We start from the raw sequence: 23,804 nt of genomic DNA, 5'->3' as shown, positions 1-23,804 counted from the left end.
CTTTTTAATTTTAGTTTAAGTTTTAGTAATTTTGATATGCGATTTTGTCATTTTTATTTAACTTTTTTTAATGTAATTTTAGTACGTCAACTTAAAAATTTATTTCAGTTAGTTATTATTTCAGTAACATTTCTTATTTTTTAATAGTTTCAATTTCAGTTAACAATAAAACACTGGCTGATTGTGTCACATTTTCACAGACAGACACATTGGTTGTGCCTGGTTAGTGCACAGTGTTAGATACTTCCTATGAAAAATTAAGTAGCATTCACACATTATTGAAATTATCACTTTATCCTCTAGCCTCAGTTCAGTTGAGATATATACATATCTGTTGGGAGATTGATTTTTTGTCAGTGTATTAATGTTTCACTTAAAATTCATGCTGTAGAAATGCTATGTGACTCAATGCTGGATATCAATACATGTGCGAACCATCTTGCTGAAGATGTAGAATTTTTTTCTTAAACTATAATTTGCCTCGCTGTGCCAACTGCACCAAACTCTGAGTGGTAAAAAACATATGAATAAAGACAAAGTTCATTATTTATGTAATATTGATTTGGAATTCAGCGTTCATAGCAGTTGCCGCATGGCATCTGTGCTGCTTTGCTTTGGTGGTTTTAATGCAATTAACACCAACCACTGTTTATTTGGATTCACCAATGTACTGTAATGTTCAGAAGAGTTTGTAGTCTGAATTGTGTGAAACAGCTGATCCAAATGTCTTCCTAATGGAGAAGAGTAGCACAGACTGAATGACTGTACATATGTATACAAAAGCTCAGCTGCAATTGAACCCGGGTTTTTATTTGTTATGCAGGATAATAGTACCGGTAATAGTAATGATTTCGGCATCCCAAAGATTGTTAATTGGGTTATTTTGAGACATCAAATAACACTTTAAAAGTTTGGGGTTGACGATATTTTTAATGTTTTTGAAAGAAGTCTCTTATGGTCACCCAGGCTGCATTGATTTGACCAAAAATACAGAAAAAACAGTAATATTTTGAAATTATGAACTCTTTTCTTTTTTATTGTATTGTTATGTAATGTAATGGCAACGCTGAATTTTCAGTAGCCATTTCCCAATGTCATAGGATCCATCAGAAATTATTATTCTCTTTTTATTTTTCATCAGAAATGATTCTAATTTGCTGATTTGGTGCTCAAGAAACATTTATTATTATTATCAATGTTGAAAACAGCTGTGCTGCTTAATATTTTTGTGGAAACCGTGATACATTTTTAGGATTTTTTGATGAATAGAAAGTTCAAAAGAACAGCATTTATTTAAAATATAAATATGTTGTGACATTATAAATGTATTTAATTTACCTTTAGATCAATTTAATGCATCCATTCTGAATAAAAGTATTAATGTCTTTTTTTTTTAAATCCCAAACTGACACCAAACTTATGAAAGGTACTTATACACGTTTGATCAGATTTAATCTTGACCAGACAAATATCTTTTTATTAGTATATTTAAATTCTGTAAATTTCTTATGAAAAAAATTATTGCCCAGGAAATGTAGTGTTTCCACGCTGATAAAGATTTAAAGAATCCATTTTTTTTACAGTATGAGATAACATGTTCAGATAGTTTGAGGAAGGTTAGAGGAAGTTTCAAATTTCTTCTCTACTTTATTGAGAGACTGTAAATAATGATGTCCATTACTTCTGAATCTTAGTGTTGTTACATGTAGTACCATGTTTTATGCTAAATTCATTATAAGCCGAACAGCTTTTCATTGCAGTCCTGCTTCATGCCATTCAACATTCATAACCTCTCACATTCTCTGTCTCTAACTGGGTCAATCTTTGAGCTTGTCTGAACTCCCCAGAGACAAACCTTGAGCTCCGAGCAGCGTGAAACAGTGTTTAGCAACGTCTATTAGTAAAAAAAAAAAAAAAACTTTTAAATGTACTTTTATCTATTTGATAACGTGCTGGGAAAAGTCTAAAACCGAGATGGCTTCTCACACATATATTGTTATGAATAATTTTCTGAAATTTTCTGAGTCAAAATTTATATCATACGCTGGACTTTTTATTGCTGATAAATGTTACTCCTCATCATCAGCTAATCCCAGACCTGCTCATAGAAGCATTACATGTGTGAATCAGGGTCAAACTTCAACTGCTAGAGTCTTTCACAAAATAGCTAGTGCAATAAATACAATAGGGACTATATAGTAGACTTAATAGTATAATGAACACGCATGTATTTTGGGCTTTTGTAAAAGTATAAGTCTTTGGACAGATAGCTGAACATGCTGCTGTACTAACACATTCCTCTGTCTCATTCACTCTGTGTGTGTCCTTCGCTGTACATACTGTTGGCTGAGCACTGTCTTTGAGTCTACACTTGAAATCACAAATGGGCTAAATCATTTAAAAAATATTACACTGTAAAATGGACTTTTGTGCCTTTTTAACTATGTATGTCATTCTAAAAAGACAATCCTGCAAAGCTTGTATACAACCAAATCACAAGTAAATAATCTGAAAAATGACGAAATTGTGGTCTCTTCTCTCACAATGTGGTCCAAAATTGTTTTTTTAATTTCTGTATTCTTATTGTGCATATAAATTAATAATTACTTTGTTGGCAAAATTTACAGACTCTCAGGTGTTTCCAATGAACAAATCAAACTACTGTAATTGTATGTATACAGTATAAGTTTGTCACGTCTTTACACGCTGAAGTAAAACGTTTAATTTCCTTCCCTTTTTTTTTCTTTGCTCGTTTTTCTTCTTCTTCCTCCAGACATAGGCCTACCGCTGATCCACAGGGCCGAAAAGTTCCAGTTTTGTTTCATCGCTTCACAAAACAGAATCCCAAAACTTCTGTGGCTTATTTGTATGATTTTGAGCAAATTGGAGCTGACTTTTCTTGTGCTTTTGGGTCAGTAGTGGTGTACATCTTGGAGTTCTGGCATGGAAACTCAATGCATTTAGTACGCGCCTTACTACCTGTTGCCACCAAGTCTTGCTGCAGGTCTTTTGCTGTCACTTGAGGGTTTTTCTGAACCTGCCTTCTCAGAAATCTGGGGCCTCATTTATAAAACTGTGCGTAGGATCCTGCGCAGAATTCACTTTATAAATCCCAGTTAGCGGAAGATTGTGCGCACATGCGTCTCCTCCCCGGAACAACCATATATGGAGCTTACAACGCCTAGTTTTACTATGCATATCCTCATCTGCATATCATTTGCATATGATTATTCATCCACGTGATAACATGTTTAACGGTACAAGACATTAGGAAAATATGAAATGCGGCGGTGTCACGGAACACACACAGGAGGCAGAAAATCCAAGAGCAGTAGTTTAATATTAAAACGGGCAATCCAAACTCGTAGTCATCCAGGCAGGGGTCAAAAGTCCAATAAGGCAATCCAAAACATAAAGTACAAACGAGAACCAGTAAGATAAAAATAACGGAAGTGTGGGGACATAATACAAGGACTCCGTGACAATCACTTAGACAGACAGGGTATATATACACAAGTGCAAACAAGGTGACGAGAAACAGCTGTAAGGCAATGAACAATCAGTGACAGACGGGATCATGGGAATTGTAGTGAGAATGCATAGACACCGTGAAAACTGAGGACCTCTAGTGTTTAACCCAGGGAACAACCAGACACTGTGACATAACCTCCCCTCTACGGAGCGGCTACCAGACGCTCCAAGACACCATACAAAACAAAACAAGAGTCCAGGAGGGAGGTGGAACAGTGGAGGACCAGGGGGAGGGATGGTGGGCCAGGTCCATGAAGGGCAACAGGAACAAGGGGTGACGGCTTAGCTGGCGGCCAGGGCGGGGCAGACAGTCCATCGGGCGGCCGGAGCGGTGAAGACGGCTCAGGAACAGAAGACGGCTCAGGAACAGAAGACGGCTCAGGAACAGAAGACGGCTCAGGAACAGACACCGGCTAAGGAACAGACACCGGCTCAGGAACAGACACCGGCTCAGGAACAGACACCGGCTCAGGTACAACCACAAGGACAGCCACAACCACATTGGCTCCGGCTCAGGAACAGACACTGGCTCCGGCTCAGGAACAGACACTGCCTCCGGCTCAGGAACAGACACTGGCTCCGGCTCAGGAACAGACACTGGCTCCGGCTCAGGAACAGACACTGGCTCCGGCTCAGGAACAGACACTGGCTCCGGCTCAGGAACAGACACTGGCTCCGGCTCAGGAACAGACACTGGCTCCGGCTCAGGAATAGACACTGGCTCCGGCTCAGGAACAGACACTGGCTCCGGCTCAGGAACAGACACTGGCTCCGGCTCAGGAACAGACACTGGCTCCGGCACAGGAATAGACACTGGCTCCGGCTCAGGAACAGCAGACACTGGCTCCGGCACAGACACTGGCTCCGGCTCAGGAACAGACACTGGCTCCGGCTCAGGAACAGCAGACACTGGCTCCGGCTCAGGAACAGCAGACACTGGCTCCAGCTCTGTAACAGCAGACACTGGCTCCGGCTCTGGACCAGGCACTGGCTCTGGCTCCGGCTCTGGAACAGCAGACACGGGCTCCGTCTCAGGAACAGCAGACACGGCCTCTGGCTCAGGAACAGCAGACACGAGCTCCGGCTCAGGAACAGAAACTGGTTACGGCTCTGGAACCAGGGAAACAAAAGGTCTGAAGGGTCCTTCCAGGATCCGTGCCAGACGCTCGAGATAGTTGCTCGGTATTCCCCTGGCTGCGAGATTGGTATCTCCTGATCTGTCTCTGGCTCTGGAACAGACACTGGCTCCAGCTCTGGAACAGCAGACACCAGCTCCTGCTCAGGAACAGCAGACACCGGCTCCGGCTCAGGAATAGCGGACACCAGCTCAGGAACAGCGGACACAGGCTCTGGCTCTGGAACGGACACTGGCTCCGGCTCTGGAACAGCGAGCACAGGCTTGTCTAGGATCCGAATCAGATGCTCCAAATAGTCCATCCGTGCCCTCGCGGCCACGCGAATGGGCATCTCCTGATCCGTCTCTGACCGGGTAGACGTGGCGTGGACAGTCTCTGGCTGAGCAGACGTGACCTGAACAGTCTCTGACTGGGCAGACAGAACCTGAACAGTCTCTGACTGGGCAGACGGGACGTGAACAGTCTCTGACTGGGCAGACGGGATGTGAACAGTCTCTCGACCACCTCCTCCACTGCGACCTCCACTGGTCCCGCGAAACTTGACCAATCAGGTCCCCTTAAAAAACTCCCTTCTCTCCCGCTCGGTGGCTGGGGAAGAGATGTTACAAAACATACCGCTGGATTAGGTGTGTCGGAGTCCTTCTGTCACGGAACACAGACAGGAGGCAGAAAATCCAAGAGCAGTAGTTTAATATTAAAGGGCAATCCAAACTCGTAGTCATCCAGGCAGGGGTCAAAAGTCCAATAAGGCAATCCAAAACATAAAGTACAAACGAGAACCAGTAAGATAAAAATAACGGAAGTGTGGGGACATAATACAAGGACTCCGTGACAAACACTGAAACAGACAGGGTATATATACACAAGTGCAAACAAGGTGAAGAGAAACAGCTGTAAGGCAATGAACAATCAGTGACAGACGGGATCATGGGAATTGTAGTGAGAATGCATAGACACCGTGAAAACTGAGGATCTCTAGTGTTTAACCCAGGGAACAACCAGACACTGTGACAGGCTGTGCTGTCACATTAGTTACATTAATAAAAACTAGTAGCCTGTCCTTGCCTTGTTTTTGAATAAATAAATCAAATAGTCTAGAATACATTTCGGAGAAAGTTTTTCTTAATCTTTTCCACTGGCCAAAGAGTATTTTTAATTGATTTATGTTTTTAATGGAAACCGATAGACATTGTTGTGCATTGTTTGCACAAAACCATTATCTCAGACAATCTGCTATTATCATGTTAAGCAATTATCTCTTTAGTTAAAACATTAAAACACAGCATGCAAGAGGAAAAGTGTTCGAAAGCATTGCATCCACAACAAATATTTCTATTTATTGAATCTAAAAAAGGTTGTAACTTCTCAGTAATGATTTCATGTAATTTAAGTGTTTAACTACATTAATCAGAATGGCATATTTAATCTAAATCTTTACAACAGAAGTAAAATAAAGTTTAAATCATTGTTTTATTTAAACTGTTATTGTGAACATGAACTGAAGATTTACGGTTTTAGATGCGTTATGCTATGCGTCAGTTTCACTAAACAGCCAAACGCGCTCGCTGGCGCGGACATTTAAGAAGGGATGGATGTTTGCTTCATGTGATAGGCTTGGTTTGTGAAATTATATTTGTATTATCTATTATCTTTCTGTATATGTATAATTTTCTTTAGATTTTCTGTCTAAAAGTGACCAAAAAGACATTTAACTCCAGCTCACCATCGGTGTCGCCAAACTGCTCCATCTCCAAAATGTTCGTACGCATGGGTCAGAGTTTGCGTGCAGGTGCACAAATTTTCCCGTCAAGTTTGTTTTTATAAATCACAACTTGTGCGTTGTAAGTGGCGTACGCCTCTTTCAGGGCCTGTTTTGTGCGTACGCAATGGTTATAAATGAGGCCCCTGGTCTATAACAAATGTTCCTTTAACTTCGCTTTTTGTATCCTGTTCCTTGTTTGTGAAGGGCGATGATATCTTCTCTAAACTTTTTGGACCATTCTTTTGACTTAGCCATATTGGTAACATGCCGTCAAATGTGACACTCAACGAACCTAGCTAGTTCAGGTATTTCATGTGTTATAGCTCAAGCATACCTGGTGCAACCAATAAAGCTCTGATAAACACCTATTTTGCGGATTTGTGCTGTTGTGAGGGATTCTATTCAAGGGGTTGAATAATTTTGAGACTGCAGAAGTCTTAAAAGTTGCATTTTCAGTTGAATTTGGGAAAAACACATAGCTGAGCTATTTCAATTACATTTGTTTGATTTGTTCATTGCAAACAGCTTAAAGTCTGTAAATTTTGCCAACAAACCTGATTTGCAATAACGTTCTGTCGTTTAAAATTTTTAGCTTTTTTTGGAAATAAATGAATACTTTTATTTAGCATTAAATTGATAAAAAGTTCAAGTTTTAATAATTTTTTATTTTCGAAATTTTGAACTTTTGATCAACTAATGATATATTTTTGATCAATTTTCAATACATACTACCATTCATGATACTTTTATTCACCAATAATGCATTAAATTGATCAAAAATCAAGCGTAGCGTTAGTTTTGGCAGGTCACATCAGTCAAGCTCGCTTACCCTTATTAATTACCCTCCTCCATCCTCAGCTCCTCCTCTCATCCAGTCAGGACTTGGCCTTCTGATATTCCTCTTCGATTCAGACAAATTTTTCTTGAATCATGTTGTACATTACATTATTGCACATTAATGATTTCTGCAATACATTTATGTTGGTTCTGCTCTGTTTACCCTAAGGGGGGTTATTGCTGCTGTCCCTGCTCTTGTCCTTGCTAGGCTGCAGGGAGTTCTTGCCCAGAACAGAACCATACCACCAATCCAAACTGTATGCTAATTTTCAATCATCTTTGATGATAGTGGTCCTGACAGAAGTTGTATATGAAATTGCATTAAGCATTAAATTGATCAAAACATTTATAATGCTACAAAATATTTATCTTCCTAATACTAATTTGAACTTATCCAGCTCTTTTAACATTATTTCACTCATTTCTTTTCTCTTTTTCTTGCATTGTTACAGGAGATCGCAGTGGCTGAACCTTCACCGCCTTCCTCTCAGACGCGTATGAAGCGAGTCGACTTTGTGTCCGGTGTGTTGATGTTTGACGATCTCAGAGAGGAGGGTGCAAAGATTGGAGGTTCTGGCAGTGACGGAAGCCCGCGCAGTAGTGAGGGAAGTCCAGAGGGCGCTGCATCTACCTTACTCGCCCCCGCCCACCGGGACCTTGACCAGGAAGAGGGCTCACGCACGCTGGTGCTTGTGTCTGCTGGTAACGGGCAAGTCTCACCTGGAGACGGGCAGGGAACACTCGCCGCATTGACACCGCAGGGAGAGCGGCCCATACCAGATGAATCCGAACCCGGGACTCTTTCCTCTGTTATTAGGTCTGACCCCAGACCTATCATCATGACATCTGCAGCTGTAATCACCAGCGGTTCTTGCTCGCCGCCTTTCACCAAGGTGGAACGCACTTTCATCCACATCGCTGAGACAACACATCTCAATGTCATGACAGCCAGACATCGCCCGCCTGGACTGGATGAGTTGATACCTAAGTGTGAGGCGACGGGTGGAGAGAAAGAGGAGAGGGAATGGGTCGGTGAACGAGAGCAAAAGGAGAGCAATAGAGAGAGGATTACAGTAGAACGGGAAGAGGATGAGAGGAAAGAAGAAGAAAGTGAACTTGAGAATGGCAGACAGGCTGAAGAAAAAGTAAATAAAAGTGGCAGAGAGGAAGCAGAGACTGTGTTTTTAGCTGAGTCACATGACCAGCCAGAGACTACAGCCATTGAGGAGGAAGTCTCCAGAGAAACCAAAATGGAAGTCAGACAAGAAGGTGTCGTGCCAGAAGTAGATCTGCAAAGGGAACAGGAGCAGGAAGAGTGTCAATCTCCGACCCCTGAACAAAACAGACATACAGAGGTGGAGGATGAGAAGGACATGTCTCCACCAGAGGGGGAGTCACCCAATAGAAAGCCGCTCCCACAGAGGCGGAGCCGTATTCCTGTTCTTATGTCGGAGGAAGAAACGGGCTCAGACAAGTCATCGCAGAGTCAGGAGCAGTTGCAGCGAACTCGCAAAAGCCGACAACAACAGCTGGCCCGCCTCGTTCTGGAGCGTAAACAAACACATCTGATTCGTTCTCGCTCCGCCTCCTCACCCTCCCCGACACTCTCAACCACTGCATCTGAGGATGAAACCCACCAATCAGACAACTCTAAGAGAGGAGAGAGAGGAGCAGATGGGAGAATTAGGAGCAGAATCCCTCGGCCAGTCACACCCATCAGGGGGTCTTCTGGCCAACTGGGGGGCACAACCCCCCTGCAAACCCAGAGATCTGTGTCTTTCATTCAATACAGGTTGGTGGAACAGAATTGCAATTTAGAAGTCTAATTAATTTGAATCTACACTACCAGTTAAATGTTTGAACACACTGAATTTCACTGAATTTAAGTTTTTTTTTATCTTATAAACCTTTCCATCTAAAGGCCTACGGATATGTGTTTGTAATATATGTATTTATATATATCAGTCAAATATAAAATGTCCCTGCTAGAACCGGTAGAATTGTGGACACTGCAATTTGAATCCCATCTCGTGGTCCACTATAGTATATAATGAACGACAAAATGGACAAAAAATAAATATTTTATAAATTAAATAAATATATATGTAACAAAATTATGTGTGTATATATATATATATATATATATATATATATATATATATATATATTTAAATATAAATATTATTCTATTATTTTTTTAAGCTGGACCTTTTTTTTGGTAATATATAATTCCCTTACTCTCTCCGTGGAAAAAAATTATAAAAGAGTATAAAAAATAAGTATAACAAAATAGAATGAATGATAATTATATAGAACAAAATAGTTATTAGCTATAGTTTTATGATTCTCTCCAGGTTTAACAGTACTCTCTAATTGTGGGTTATAACGCAAAAAGTAAAACAATTTCAGGATATAAAAAAAATACAAACAGTATAGAAAAATATAGAAAATATATAGCTGCCTTTATATTTTAGGACAGAGTCATCATCACATTTGCATGTCTGTTTATAAAATCTACTTTCTTGAAATTTCTAGCTCGTAATGTGAAATGTAAAATTGTGAATACTGAACCTCAGATTTAGCTTGGCACTTTTACTGACAAACTATGTAAGGAAAATTATACAGACTATCCTATAATAGCTCTAGAGTGATATGACTAATTCTTTCCTCTCTCCAACAGAACCAAAAGTTCTGTCAATCCCAGGATTCAAAAGTCTGCAAGTCTGCACACAAATATCCATCAGCAGCCACCTAAACCTCAGCTCCGCCCCTCTAAAACACTTCCACCCCGCCCTCCACCTTCAGGCCCCTCCCACTCACAGGGAAGTCGGACCGCCACACGTACTATTACTCGTACCTTAACTCTTAATTCCACTCGAAGCATTAGCACCTCCCCTCGGAGCCACGCCACCTCTCGCACCGACAGCCCCTCGCCTCAGCGCATTCGCCGACAGCCTATAGCCAATGAAACGCAACGACAGCCCCAGCAGCCCAGACCTCCTTGCCCATCGCAGTCCAAATCCAAACCTCAGGACTCCACCCCCAAAAAGAGCAAAACCCACCCATCAACCTCATCTCAAAAAGCGAAGAAAGACCCACCGGACTCAAAGACTACAACGAGATAATTGCAATGCATTAAAGGACTTCATTCCTCCAGATGATCTTCATCCTCAGCATCATCATCATCATCATCACAATCATCAGTGTTGGACTGCACCTCTCACAACACACAACAGATTCAACCAAACATGTTCGTTATTCAGCCAAGTGACTGCAGCAGCTACTGAAATACCTCTGATGAGGAGAACCTCTGACATTTATTCACACAGTGACTGTACAAAACTGTGTGAGGGGAGGGCGAGTTGTCATCAATGAAGTGTGTTGGACTAATGAACACACATCATATGCCTTAAACCTGCAAAGGAAATAATTGCTGCCATCACAACAAAGCTTCCACAGGCTCTATCCTTCTGTCCATGGCGCTAATGCCACTATAATGGTCAATAATACAATCAATCACATTGTACAATGTAGAATCGGGTTTTACTTCAGCTTTAAAGCTTTTAAATGCATTACTGTACATGCCATTTATTTTGTTTGAATATCACTTCTCAAATGGTTTTTGACTAACATCACAATATCAGAAACTGGAAAAAAAGATAGCTTTATTTAAACTTACAAAAACCTAAAATGTATCAAACGTCCCAAATGTACTGGTTCTTTATCTAGTTGGTGTTTGGGACAGCCTTTTATATCAACCCAAGTCAATTAATGTGTTCTAAAATTTGTATTTATCTCAAACAGAATTATAATAATCATATGCACCTAAACTTGGTAGTTCTGTGCAGAATATGCTGGGGGAAAATGTCATATGGTACATAAATCTGGTATTAATACCTACATTTAATCTTGATGACTAATGTTGCTGCTACAGTTTGATGTCAATCATATAATCCTCTTTGCCCCGCCGACTGTCTGCGTTTCTCTCTCTGATCAATCCATCCATGACACTCGTCTGCTAAATTTATTTATAACCGGATCCCGGACCAGCGGTATGCATTTGGAAATGCTCGTTCTGTTTATTGTCTTTTGCAAAACTGTAGATAATGTAAGCAGTACTTTTGAAAAACAAATTTATATTTTTGTTCCAAAAAAAAAAAAAAAACAGCAAAAGATTAATGGATGAAAATAGGATTAACTTAGTTGCATTTTTCTAAGTCTCAGACTGATCTGTATGCAACTTTTACAGTTCAAAGAACACTGGAGGAAGCTGAATGAAGGTCAAAGAGAACATCAAAGCTTCTCAAAAACTCACACACACCAAGGAGAATAAAGCAGCAGGAACCAATAATGTGTGTTAAAGCAGCATGTCTGGGGTGTGTACATGTACTCTAGGATGTTATTCTGTTATGCAGTACTGCTACTCTCGAGTGTCTACAGCATGTGTGGCTGGTAATCTGACTTTGAGTTTAAATGACTAAGGTGCTATAAGAGTTTTCCTTCATGCCTGCTCTAATCATTGGTGTTTTTCCCCATCCTGTGCTTGAAATAAAACCCGAATATCCATGAAGATTGTCAAATCAACGGAGGAGAAAAATGTCCTTGGTGCACACTAGCCAGTGTTAGTTTGTGAGTTAACTTAAAGGGAGTGCTTGATTTGAACCATGCCCCACTGCAAAACCATTGCATGCTTTTGTTTGGATGAAATAAAAGGAAAATATTTTCTGCTGTATGTTCCATCTGCAGAGAAGTTTGAAGACTCTTTCTGCTCTTATTACAGACAAGATATGAGGACATCTTCTCGTGGTTGGTCATCTCTCTTCAGAGTGTCGATTTAAGAGAATTTGCATGAATGCGTTTCATGAATCATGATTGACTAACTTATACTAAGGAGCAACCTTTCTGAGTTGAACAATTATTATCAATTATGCCATTCAATAAACGCAAGTTTCATCACTGTTTCGGTTGATGGTTTGTATCTTTTTTTTCAGAAAAGAATAGTGGATGTTCTACATAGGGAATCTGCATGTCCTGGCTGTTGTGAAAGAGAGTGAATTGAGTATCATCTGCACAAGAATTGAGCAATAACAGAGAAGTTAAAACACTATGTAATCACATCATCTTTGATCATAGTGTCCCAGTCCAGTAATACTTGAACTAGACTGTCTAGTTCAAGCATTACTGGTTCAAGATGTTTCTGTTAACCATTCAACCCTAAAAATTAGGGATGCACCGATACCACTTTTTAAGGGTCGAGTACGAGTACCGATATTTTTTTCCTGGTACTCGCCGATACCGATACCGATGCCTGTTGTACTGGGGGGGTTCTCGTTTTATGTGGCAATTTTCTAAGAACAACACAATGAGACTAATGAACAAATCAGCATCTTTATTTTCAACAACTTAAATAAACCTAAAAAAATAAATAATTCTTATTGTGCTTATCACAAATTTTCAAAGCCCAAATTTCACAGTGTCCAATAACCTCCAAAGGGCAAAACCAAGGACATAATGAATGTAATTTTTACCTGCCTGTCACAAAGTTGTCAAAGTGCTAAAGAAATCACAGACAACAAGACAATCAAATTTGTCATAAGGTGCCAAAGAAATCACAGAACAAATGTTTAACATAACACTGAGTAACAATGTAATCACAGCCGAAAGTGTAAAGTGAAATATTAGAGTGTACTATTAAATCTAGCAACACTATAACTGCAGGAAGAGTGTTCATAAGAATTAAGAAATATAAGCTAAGGATATACGTGAGGTATCGGTCTTTGGTATCGGGGTATTTTTACGAGTACGAGTACAAGTACATGAGCTTGGTATCGGGCCCGATACCGATACTGGTATCGGTATCGGTGCATACCTACTAAAAATGATTAATAATGGTGGGAAAACAGCAATAAGGTTCAAAAGTTTGGGCTGCATTTATTCGTTCATAAATACAATAAAAAACGTAATGATCTGAAATATTAATGCAATTTAAAATAACTGTTTTCTATTTGAATGTATTTTAAATTGTAATTTATTCCTGTGACGGTAGAGCTGAATTTCCAGCAGCCATTACTCCAGTCTTCTGTGTCACATGATCCTGCAGAATGCATTCTATGCTGCCTTAGTGCTCTGATAAAGAGAAAATTCAAAACAACAGCATTTATTTGAAATCTTTTGTAACATTATAATCACCTTTAATGTTCTCTTACGAGAGGTTCTCTCGTATTGCGTAAGTTTAGCTTACGCTACGGGGAAAGATTCATCTCCTCGAGATACTGAAGCCAAAAAATTATCCTTAATTTTGTATACCTTGTCAACGCAGTGCAGCAGCTAGCATACCTAGAGCAGGCCATCTTGCGTGCTCATTGGCTGCCCTGCGGGCAACTGCTGCAGCCTACCAGTGAGCCCGGTGTGACGTCACGCCCAATGAAGGGCGCCCGCGCCTATATAGCGTCACAGCCTGCCAGATAGGCGTGGCTTAGCGTATAAAATAGGGGCTGTAGGCTGAATTCTCTGATTTTTCGACTCTTCAGCGAGCTCTTCGCATCGCTGGATTTGAGAGAAGCCACCGCCGCCGTCGAACAGCGAACAGCCAGCCTAGGACAGCGCTGAGGAAGCCGGCCGTCTTCGCCACCTTCAGCCATCCGTGCGAGCTACGCTATCCGGCGACGTATCCTTTTTGCATATTATTCTAAAAGAGCAGCGAGCGTCTTTTTAAAGATGCCTCGCACTTCCTGTGGCTCGTGTATAGCCCCGCTCAGCACCGGAGACCGCCACCTGATCTGCGCTCTCTGCCTGGGCCTGGAACACGCAGAGCTCGCCCTCGCGTCCGGGGGCTGCGAGCTCTGTGAGGAGCTTCCGCTGTCGACCCTGCGGGCTCGACTCGAAGTTTTCAACACCACAGCAGTCACTCCGCCCCCTGTGGGACCGCGCAGAAAGAAGCGCCGTTCCCTGAGACAGCCGGAACCTGTGGCCACAGCGACGCGCTCGCCGGAGAACCTCCCTCGAGCCTCGCTCTCGCCTTCCCCACCTCTCCTCACCGACGCGCAGCTGCTGCTTGCGAGCCTCACTGCCGTCGCTTCGGAGGATGAGTCCGAGGGACACGTCACAAGAGACTGCTGCTCTATCCTGGCATCAGACAGCGAGGAATGGTCGCTTCACTCCGCCTCCTCGTCAATCCAGGAATCCACCCGTACCCGCGCTGGAGCTGACGCGGAACTTATGCGCCTGCTGACGCAAGCTGTTGACCGTCTCGGGCTCGAGTGGTCGCTGCCGAAGGAACCCGCGCCGAACAGGCTCGACGGCTGCTTCCTTCAAAGTCGCCGCCGCGCAGTTTCAGAAACTAGGCCCGCTCCATTCCTGCCGGAACTTCATGAGGAGCTGACGAAGTCATGGAATACACCGTTTTCTGCTAGACTTCAGTCACAGGCCTCCGCGTCGCTCTCCCGAGTGGACGGCGCCGCCGAGAAAGGGTACACAGCGATTCCCCCTGTGGAAGAGGCGGTCGCAGCGCACCTTTGCCCGCCCTCCGCGAGATGGCGGTCACTGTTAGCCCTCCCGTCTAAAGCCTGCAGAGCCACTTCCGCCTTGGTCGGCCGCGCTTATGCCGCCTCCGGCCAGGCCGCGTCTGCTCTACACTCGATGGCTGTGCTTCAGATCCTGCAAGTCGACCTCCTCGGTGAATGGGATGAGAAGGGCCGGGACCCAGCTGCGGTTACGGATTTGAGAAGCGCGACGGATCTCTCTCTCCGCGCCACCAAAGCCGCAGCCCAAGCCATCGGACGAGCCATGGCCACGTTAACCGTGACGGAGAGGCACCTCTGGTTAACGCTTGCGGATATGAGGGAAACTGAGCGAGCCACCTTTCTGAACGCGCCGCTTTCCCACACTGGTCTCTTCGGCCCAGCGGTGAACGGGATTGCTGACCGCTTCTCTGTGGTGCAAAAGACCACGCAGGCCATGAACCTCTTCCTGCCGCGACGTTCGAGTTCCGCCACAGGCCGCTCTCGCGAGAGACAAAGCCAGCCTCCTGTGCGAACCAGCACCCAGCGTCCAGCACAGCCTCAGCCTCAGCCTTCGCAGCGACGTCAGGGCGGCCGCCCAAGATTGCGCTCAGACAGCCGTCACAGACTGCCGCCCCCCAGAGGGCCTCGGCAAAGAATCACGCTGAAGTCCGAGCACTCGAAGCCCTCCTAACAGCGAGAGAGAAAAGACGCGCATGTCCCGCTGCGGCCGGACCGCCGTCAAAGTTCATTTCCCTGTCAATCCCCTTCGAACAGGCTACTGCAGTGGTTCAACTAGCAACCAACGAGCCGGTTTATTCACCCTCTCGCCTGCACACAAACGCGACCCAGAGATATCTCAAAAAGAGTATAATGTCTGGTCCGGCTCACGCCGTCAGTGTTTTAAGTGTAGTGAATGTGCCCACGCCCCAGTGTTCACCCCTACACATAAGCACTCCAAATCCCTTGTCACTCACAGAGCACACTCTCATAAAGCGCAGAAAAGCCGCTCGAGTGTTAAATGTAAGAAATGTGTCCACAGGTCTGTGCCCACTATCTGCCCGCTCTGTTACACGATCAAAGAAGCAGGTTATGAACGTAAGTCTCGTGCCCGCCAGAGAGCGCTCTGGCTTGCTAACACAAACCTCCCCCCGGGCCCCGCCTGCGCGTTTAAGTGTTATCACAAAACACAGGGCGTTAATAAAGCGCTCCCCATCTATTATGATCGAGGCGTCAGATACAGTTGTAAGTCTCGTGCCCGCGTGCGCGCGCGCGCTCACGCTTACAGAGAGCTCTTCCGCCCAGAGCGCTGCTCGCGCGTCAAAGTGTGGTAAAAGTATGTTCCCCATCCCTTATGATCGGGACATCTCACATAAGTCAGCCGGTTTCGGCTGTCAGCGAGCGGCCATTGCCCACAAGCCCGCAAATGGCGGCGGTCTGAACCCGGAGGCCATTCGCCCCCTAGCGGCTCACATAGCTGCGTGGGAAACTATCCCAGGGATTTCAGAATGGGTGTTGAGCACAATAAAGCAGGGCTATACACTTCAATTCATTCGCCGTCCCCCGCGCTTTCAAGCCCCGAACCGCGACGATAGTGAATGCGGAAGTAGCACACCTACTTCACGCAGAAATAGCAAAGCTGCTGTGCAAAGGGGCTATAGAAAAGGTACCGCCTTCTCTGAGCGAGTCAGGCTTTTACAGCCGATATTTTCTCGTACCCAAGAAGGACGGAGCCTTCAGACCTATCCTAGATCTGAGATATTTGAACAAAGTGCTTGCAAAAAGACCGTTCAAAATGCTTACGACCAGGAAAATCCTCGCGCGCGTTCGCCCGAGGGACTGGTTTATTTCTCTAGATCTGAAGGATGCCTATTTTCAGATTCAGATAGTACCCCGTCACAGGCAATTTTTGAGATTCGCCTTCGACGGTCAGGCATATCAATACACCGTCCTGCCGTTCGGCCTGTCCCTGGCACCCCGTACATTTACAAAGTGCATGGACGCGGCGCTCGCCCCCCTGAGAAGTCAGGGGCTGCGCATAATGAACTATCTGGACGATTGGCTGATATTGGCACAGTCAGAGACAGAACTACTATCTCACAGAACAGTGCTTCTCAGTCATCTGGAATCTGTGGTATCCTATGTAAACCGTCAGGGCGGTGTCAGATCCAGAAATCTCTGCAATCTGACGGAACGCCTCCTTATTTGGTCACAGATGAACCTGCGCTCGCTGAGGGCGGCGCATGAGCCTGGCCATTTGAACGACGGCCCAGACAAACTGTCCAGGGACAATGTTCCCCCAGGGGAATGGTCCCTGAACCCCCAAACGGTCCAGAAACTGTGGCGCCTATTCGGCAGAGCGGAAGTCGACCTGTTTGCGTCAAAAGACAACGCTCAATGCCCGACGTTCTTCTCGAAGGACGAGGACGCGCTGGCCCAGGTTTGGCCCAGCCTCCCGCTATATGCTTTCCCTCCGGTCTCTCTGTTGCCACAGGTGATCAAGAGGATCAGGGAAACACGCCACTCGGTGCTCCTCATAGCCCCGCGTTGGGAGAATCAGAATTGGTTTCCGGAACTGGCACGGCTGTCACATACAGCTCCGTGGCCGATTCCGGTGAGGGCAGATCTCCTCTCTTAGGCTCGCGGCACGATCTGGCATCCCCATCCAGAGCGCTGGTCTCTGCATGCATGGTTGATCAACAGGTACTCGTTGCCCTGCCAGAAGGAGTGATGAACACGATCACGCAGTCTAGAGCCCCTTCCACGAGAAGGCTCTACGCGTCTAAATGGTCGGTGTTCTCTGGATGGTGCACCGACAGAGGTCTGGACCCGCGGACATGCGGGGTGGCGCAGCTGCTCACCTTCCTACAAGAGCTGTTGGATAAGGGAAGGTCCCCATCCACGCTCAAAGTATACGTGGCGGCCGTGGCAGCGTTCGCGGAATCGACGCACGGCCAGTCACTGGGAAGACATGAGTTGGTCATCCGCTTCCTTAGAGGAGCTAGAAGGATGAATCCGCCGCGCCCCCCGTCGGTTCCCATGTGGGATCTTTCATTGGTCCTCGAGGCCCTGAAAGCTTTTCCATTTGAACCACTAGACTCCGTGGGGTTGAAATATCTATCACTAAAAAACGTTTTTCTGACTGCACTGTCGTCAGTAAAACGTGTAGGGGATCTGCACGCGCTGTCTGTCAGCGCGTCGTGTCTTGAGTTCGGACCAAATGACTCTAAAGTCATCCTCAGACCTAGACATGGTTATGTCCCTAAAGTGATGGGCACTCCATTCAGAGCGGAAGTTATTTCGCTGTCAGCTCTCCCAGCATCTGACTGCGAAAGTGATGTGAATCTCCTCTGCCCTGTCAGAGCGCTGAGATTTTACATTACGCGCTCCGCCTCCTTCAGGCGTTCGGAACAGCTTTTCGTTTCGTTTGGTGGGCGCGCCAAGGGGCTCGCCTCCTCAAAACAGAGCCTGTCCAGATGGATAGTGGACGCTATAGCGGCAGTCTGCAATGCCCTCTGGGCATCAGGGCTCATTCCACGAGAGGCGTGGCCTCGTCGTGGGCATGGTCCAGTGGAATTTCTATCCATGACATATGTGTAGCGGCGGGCTGGAGCTCCCCGTCTACCTTTGTCAGGTTTTATAACCTAGAAGTTCCTGCCTTGCAGGCTAAACTGTTGTCAGTCTGAAAAAGAGGTGTATTCTGCCCAGATCTCCTGCTCAGATCACTTTCATGACTCAGCTCTCCTGGTTGAGCTGCACTAAGTAGGGTATGTGCCATATGACTATACAGACCGGCGCGCTGCTCTGTATTCCCTATGTGTGCTTATGTACAAGTGATGGCCCGCGTGGCTGGCCACCTTATTTTTTCCACTTATGGGGTTCCCCTCAAGCTCGGGGTCTCATGTGGATGCTTGGCGCGCACGGCGTTGACAAAGTGTTCCCGTAGCGTAAGCTAAACTTACGCAATACGAGAGAACCTCTCGTAAGAGAACGATACTCGGTTACTAACGTAACCTCGGTTCTCTCTAGAGAGGGAACGAGTATTGCGTAACCGACCATGCTCGCGCCACGAGCGACTTCGCTTCAGTCGTCGAAAAACCAGAGAATTCAGCCTACAGCCCCTATTTTATACGCTAAGCCACGCCTATCTGGCGGGCTGTGACGCTATAAAGGCACGGGGGCCCTTCATTGGGCGTGACGTCACGCCGGGCTCACTGGTAGGCTGCAGCAGTTGCCTGCAGGGCAGCCAATGAGCACGCGAGATGGCCTGCTCTAGGTCTGCTAGCTGCTGCACTGCGTTGACAAGGTTTACAAAATTAAGGATAATTTTTTGGCTTCAGTATCTCGAGAAGATGAATCTTTCCCCGTAGCGTAAGCTAAACTTACGCAATACTCGTTCCCTCACTAGAGAGAACCGAGGTTACGTTAGTAACCGAGTATCGTTTCTTTTGATAAGTAATATTGTCTTAAAACAATCTTACTGACCCCTATACTGACGCTAAGTAAGAGTGTGTGTGTGTGTGTGTGTGTGTGTGTGTGTGTGTGTGTGTGTGTGTGTGTGTGTGTGTGTGTGTGTATACCTCATTAATATGTGACAACATTATGTAATCGCAAATTTGATCTTTGCGTCCTTGTGTCTCTGACTGTTTGAAGGATTGCGGCCAGAAATTGTTAGATCTGTTAACCTTTTTTAACCAAACTTAAAACATTCATTCACTGAAAATATAATTTTAAAGTCTAATCTCTGGATAGAACATCTTTTTCAATCACAAACAGTTGTTAAGATGGGATTGGGGCAAAATAAACTTTTAAACATTGTCTAATCTTGCCTCTACAAGTTTGGGCTCCATCTGCTAGTTGAGAACTGAGATTAATAGGTCTTTTGTAAAGTCAAACATGGGATAACTGATTCTTTACTTGTTGAGTTCATGTTGCTGAAGTGGTTTGTGTAATAATTTGACTGTATAATACCTGTCAGTCATTGTTGGACGGTAGCGTCGCTACAAGTAGTGACGCTACTAACTACATTTCTCAGTAGCGTGGTGGTAGCATCGCTGTTTCCTGGATCAAATAGCTTTTCAGTAGCGAAGCTCTTTTTTTGATCAAGTAGTGCGGTAGCGTCCACAAAAGCTACATTTTCCCCAGGATTTCTAAAGCTAAAGCTCAAATCGGAAATACAACTGCTACCTATATCATCATAGACAGAGTATCACTGATGCTGGATCAGTTATTGACGGTTACTACTTCTTATTTTACGGTGCTTGGCAACCATAGGGCCATGTGATTTCATTACCGCAATGCGGAAAACATGGACTGAATCGCTCTATCCATGCATAAAAACGAAATTTACTGTATAACGCGGAATTACTCGGAATTTGTCAGATCTTGGATGAAAGGAAGGTAACCCAGCAAACATGTAACGTTTTTACAACGTTTCACAACGTTGTTTTTTGGTTGCAATTAGGTAATGTTGCAGTGCAACGTTTTAAAAACGTTTAAGAAACCACACCTAAATATAAAAAAATAATGTGACCAAAATAAAACGTTTTAGAAACGTTGTGAAAATACCCAGCAAACACGTAACGTTTTTACAACATTTCACAACGTTGTTTTTTGGTTGCAATTAGGTAATGTTGCAGTGCAACGTTTTAAAAACGTTTAAAGGTGCAATGTGTGAAAATTTTGAGTATCTATTAACAGAAATGCAATATGACATCCATAACTATGTGTTCAGAGGTGTATAAAGAACTTACTTAATAAACCGTAATGTTTTTTATTACCTTAGAATGAGGCATTTATATCTACATAGGCGTGGGAATCCCCTTCTATGAAGGTCGACATATTGTGACGTCGTGTTTCTACCGTAGCCGACAGCGAACAAACAGCGTTACAGAGCGCGTTTCGTCACTACCTTGAAAGAGAAGCCGCAGAAAGCTAGAAGCTAGCCATAAACACCGTGAGTAGTGCTTTTTCCCTTGTCAGTGGTGTAAAATATGTAGTTGGATTGTTTCATGTAACTTAATTCTTCTCCCTCGCTGTGTTATGGCTTTGCTATGTGGGGATAAATGAGCTGGTTACGTTCGTGAGACAGCTGATTAGTACTCTTGTCATTGACCGTAAAACAGTTACAGGAATCACCAACCCGTCGATCTTGGAAGCATTTTAAGTCGATCGAGTTTCCAAAATCAGAGAAAAAAAGCCTATTGTGTGTAGTAAATGGTGTCTAGGGGATGCGGAGGCGCACGCACTGTTACAATCACGTTATTTTTGCCGCTCGCACCTTTGGGCTCATGCGGACGCGTCCAGTATAAACAAGGCTTTACGCTTTAACCAGCTCAGCCACAGTAACAGCTCATATTAGCCATCTAAACTTTTACTACCCTGTTAGAAAAATATATAGTTGCATAGTTTCATGTGGTTCTTCTCCCTCACTGTATTATGGGTTTGCTATGTGGGGAGAAAGTGCTGGTTACGTTCGTGAGACAATCAGCTGATTACTATTATTATATTATATGTTAAGACCCTTGATCCTCACCTGACTATGGCTTTGTAAACTTTATCCATGATGTGGTTTATAATGGACTGTGGTACAGAAACTTGGTTTGCTCTGGCTATTCTCTGCTGTCTCAGACGACGATGTTTGTCCCGTTTGAAACACGGTAGTTTCTTCGAAAGGGAGGGGTGAGCGGTGGGCTGAGCCCTTAGTGTAAACTCGCAACCGAACCGCTAGATGGCGCTAAAAGTCACACACTGCACCTTTAAGAAACCACACCTAAATAAAAAAAAATAATGTAACCAAAATAAAACGTTTTAGAAACGTTGTGAAAATACCAACCAGGTATGTTTTCTTTGGTAGTCAAAATACGTAAATATCACGTTTGTCTACTACGAAAACAAAACCAGACCAAAATGCAACTTTGGCGAGATTTAGGTGTTAAAATAACGTAGTCTGCACGTTGAAATCGGTTTTAAAAGAAACGTCACGACAGTATTATAATACAACCATGCCAAATCTCCAATGGTACCTTCTGTTTGTGTATAAAATATAATAACATTTTAAAATCAAAGCGATTCTTCATTGACCGAGTAGCCTAACAGACGAGACCGCTGTAGGCAGCCTGATTGTCAAGTATCAAAAGGACTTGGTGATATGTGAATGCTTACTCTCAGTTGTCTCTTCTCATTTAATAGCCTATTAATTTTATGATAAAATTTTTTACGCTAATCATCACTGAACACGTCATACACACTTTTGGAAACATAATGTCCTTGCATTCATGCAGCCTGAGGGTGGCGTTCTAATGATGATTGACATATTTAGTATTACGACAAACGCATAAAATGTCTTAATGTAGGCCTATTGCGTCCGAAATGTTGTTTTCGAATGTTGCAAGTTAAGAATTACAGTGAGGAAAACAAAGTCATGTCTGAGAACCTAATGCAAATAAGCATGAATCAATGCCCTATATCCTGCTCACTTTACACCTTAGTCTAGGAAATCTGAAAAAAATATTTGTTACAGAATGCTGAACGCATTTATTAATTGTTATTAATTTCGTGCATGGTCTATGTTTGGATGAATGCAGACTGCCCATACAGATGAGCCGCGAATGTTGTCTATAACAAAAACAAAACCACGGCACTTTCTGTGGGACGTTATATTTGGGTGTTAAAATAACGTAATCTGCACGTTTGAATATGACGTTTTAAAATATGACGTCCTTACATTACCAAAATACAACCAAATCAGGGGCGTCATGCAAGCCAAAATTCTGGGGGGGGGGGGGGGGGGGCACAATCTGAGACGTTGCAATTGTTTTCTGACGGGTGATATGGATCATGTTAGGAGGGGTCAGGGGGTTTCTCCCCCTGAAAATGTTTAAATTCTGGCTGCTAAACATACCATTTCAATGCAGTTTGGGCGGGACAGAAATACCTAACGGAGCTAGCAGCAACCCTCCTCTATCTGAGGACTAAGTTAAAGTATCTATTTTGTAACTTTATGTAAAAGACAGGTTGATGAAAGAACTGTAAGCTCAAATTCAAAAGCTTTTGAAGTCTACTTCATTAAAGCATGTTTACACACACACTTACTGTACACTTAGGCCTACTACACATGATTTCAAAAACAGTACCATTGCAGTTTTTATGTTATCATTTTAAATTGTTATGTGACCTAAGAACGATCTTACATTAAAAGTACATAAAGGTGCTGAGGTCTGGCTTTGTGGTGCTCTAAAATTAAGTTATTTTAATATTAATACTATGTGATGAAGGACTTTGAAAGAAGTTTGACAGATTTCAGTGCTGAATAAGGTTAACACTACCCCGTTTATTTGAAAATGGTTAATATTTGACAGAAATGTAAAAAAGTAATCAAATCAAATGTAATATGTAACATTACTTTAGTAAAATCATTGAAATACTGTAGTTACACTGCTCATTATTATATTATTTTAAATAATGAACTTGTAAAGAGTAATTTATGAGCTAACATAAAAGCTAGTAACTTGTAACTTGTACATTTAACCTACTATGGCTTATTGGCTTTGTATGGCAGGCAGTTACGTTAGCCAACTAGTTTACGGTTAGACTAGGCTAGCTATCGATAACGTTGCACTGACACAACTTAAATTAATGCTCTGAATTTGCAGCTAATATCAAATCCATAACTTTTTGATCAAGTTAAAATGTCCAGGTTAACCACCAATAATCCCACTACCTTTTAATATCAGCCGATAACTAATTCAATGCCGATTTGTTGCTTTGCCCACTTACCACGTAAAGACCATCTGTAAAACATTGCCAGCTCAACGTGCAAGACGAGTGAGTTGATTGAACATACACAGCAAAGATTCTAGAGCGATACGCGCGTAGCGCTCTTGATTTGATATACACAGACACCATATTAGGAAAAAGGCGCGGGCTGATGCTGACCGATTTATTACACATCCAGAAGAATACATTTGAATACGTTATAGGCTCTGGTATTATGGAGCATAAGAAATATTACCAGGGAGGAAAAATCTGAGGGGGCAC

The 23,804-nt window shown here is 43.6% G+C and overlaps 1 protein-coding gene across 1 annotated transcript in view; it reads left to right on the top strand.

Annotated features, from left to right (window-relative positions):
- The window catches only part of ttbk1b (tau tubulin kinase 1b), a 30,777-nt gene extending 18,550 nt beyond the window's left edge, over window positions 1-12,227 (top strand). The window contains exons 14-15 of the mRNA XM_077239410.1: window positions 7,719-9,058; window positions 9,947-12,227. Of these exons, the coding sequence (XP_077095525.1) occupies window positions 7,719-9,058; window positions 9,947-10,391 (1,785 nt within the window). The 3' untranslated portion in view covers window positions 10,392-12,227. The remainder of the gene's footprint in view (window positions 1-7,718; window positions 9,059-9,946) is intronic.
- The last annotated feature ends 11,577 nt before the right edge of the window (window positions 12,228-23,804 follow it).

Source organism: Siphateles boraxobius, unplaced genomic scaffold (genome assembly GCF_051911475.1).
Source record: "Siphateles boraxobius isolate OS27281-9 unplaced genomic scaffold, OSU_SipBor_1 22, whole genome shotgun sequence".
Classification (NCBI taxonomy): domain Eukaryota; kingdom Metazoa; phylum Chordata; class Actinopteri; order Cypriniformes; family Leuciscidae; genus Siphateles; species Siphateles boraxobius.
The sequence above is the reverse complement of the archived record's forward strand: the minus strand, read 5'-3'. Positions and strand labels throughout refer to the sequence as shown.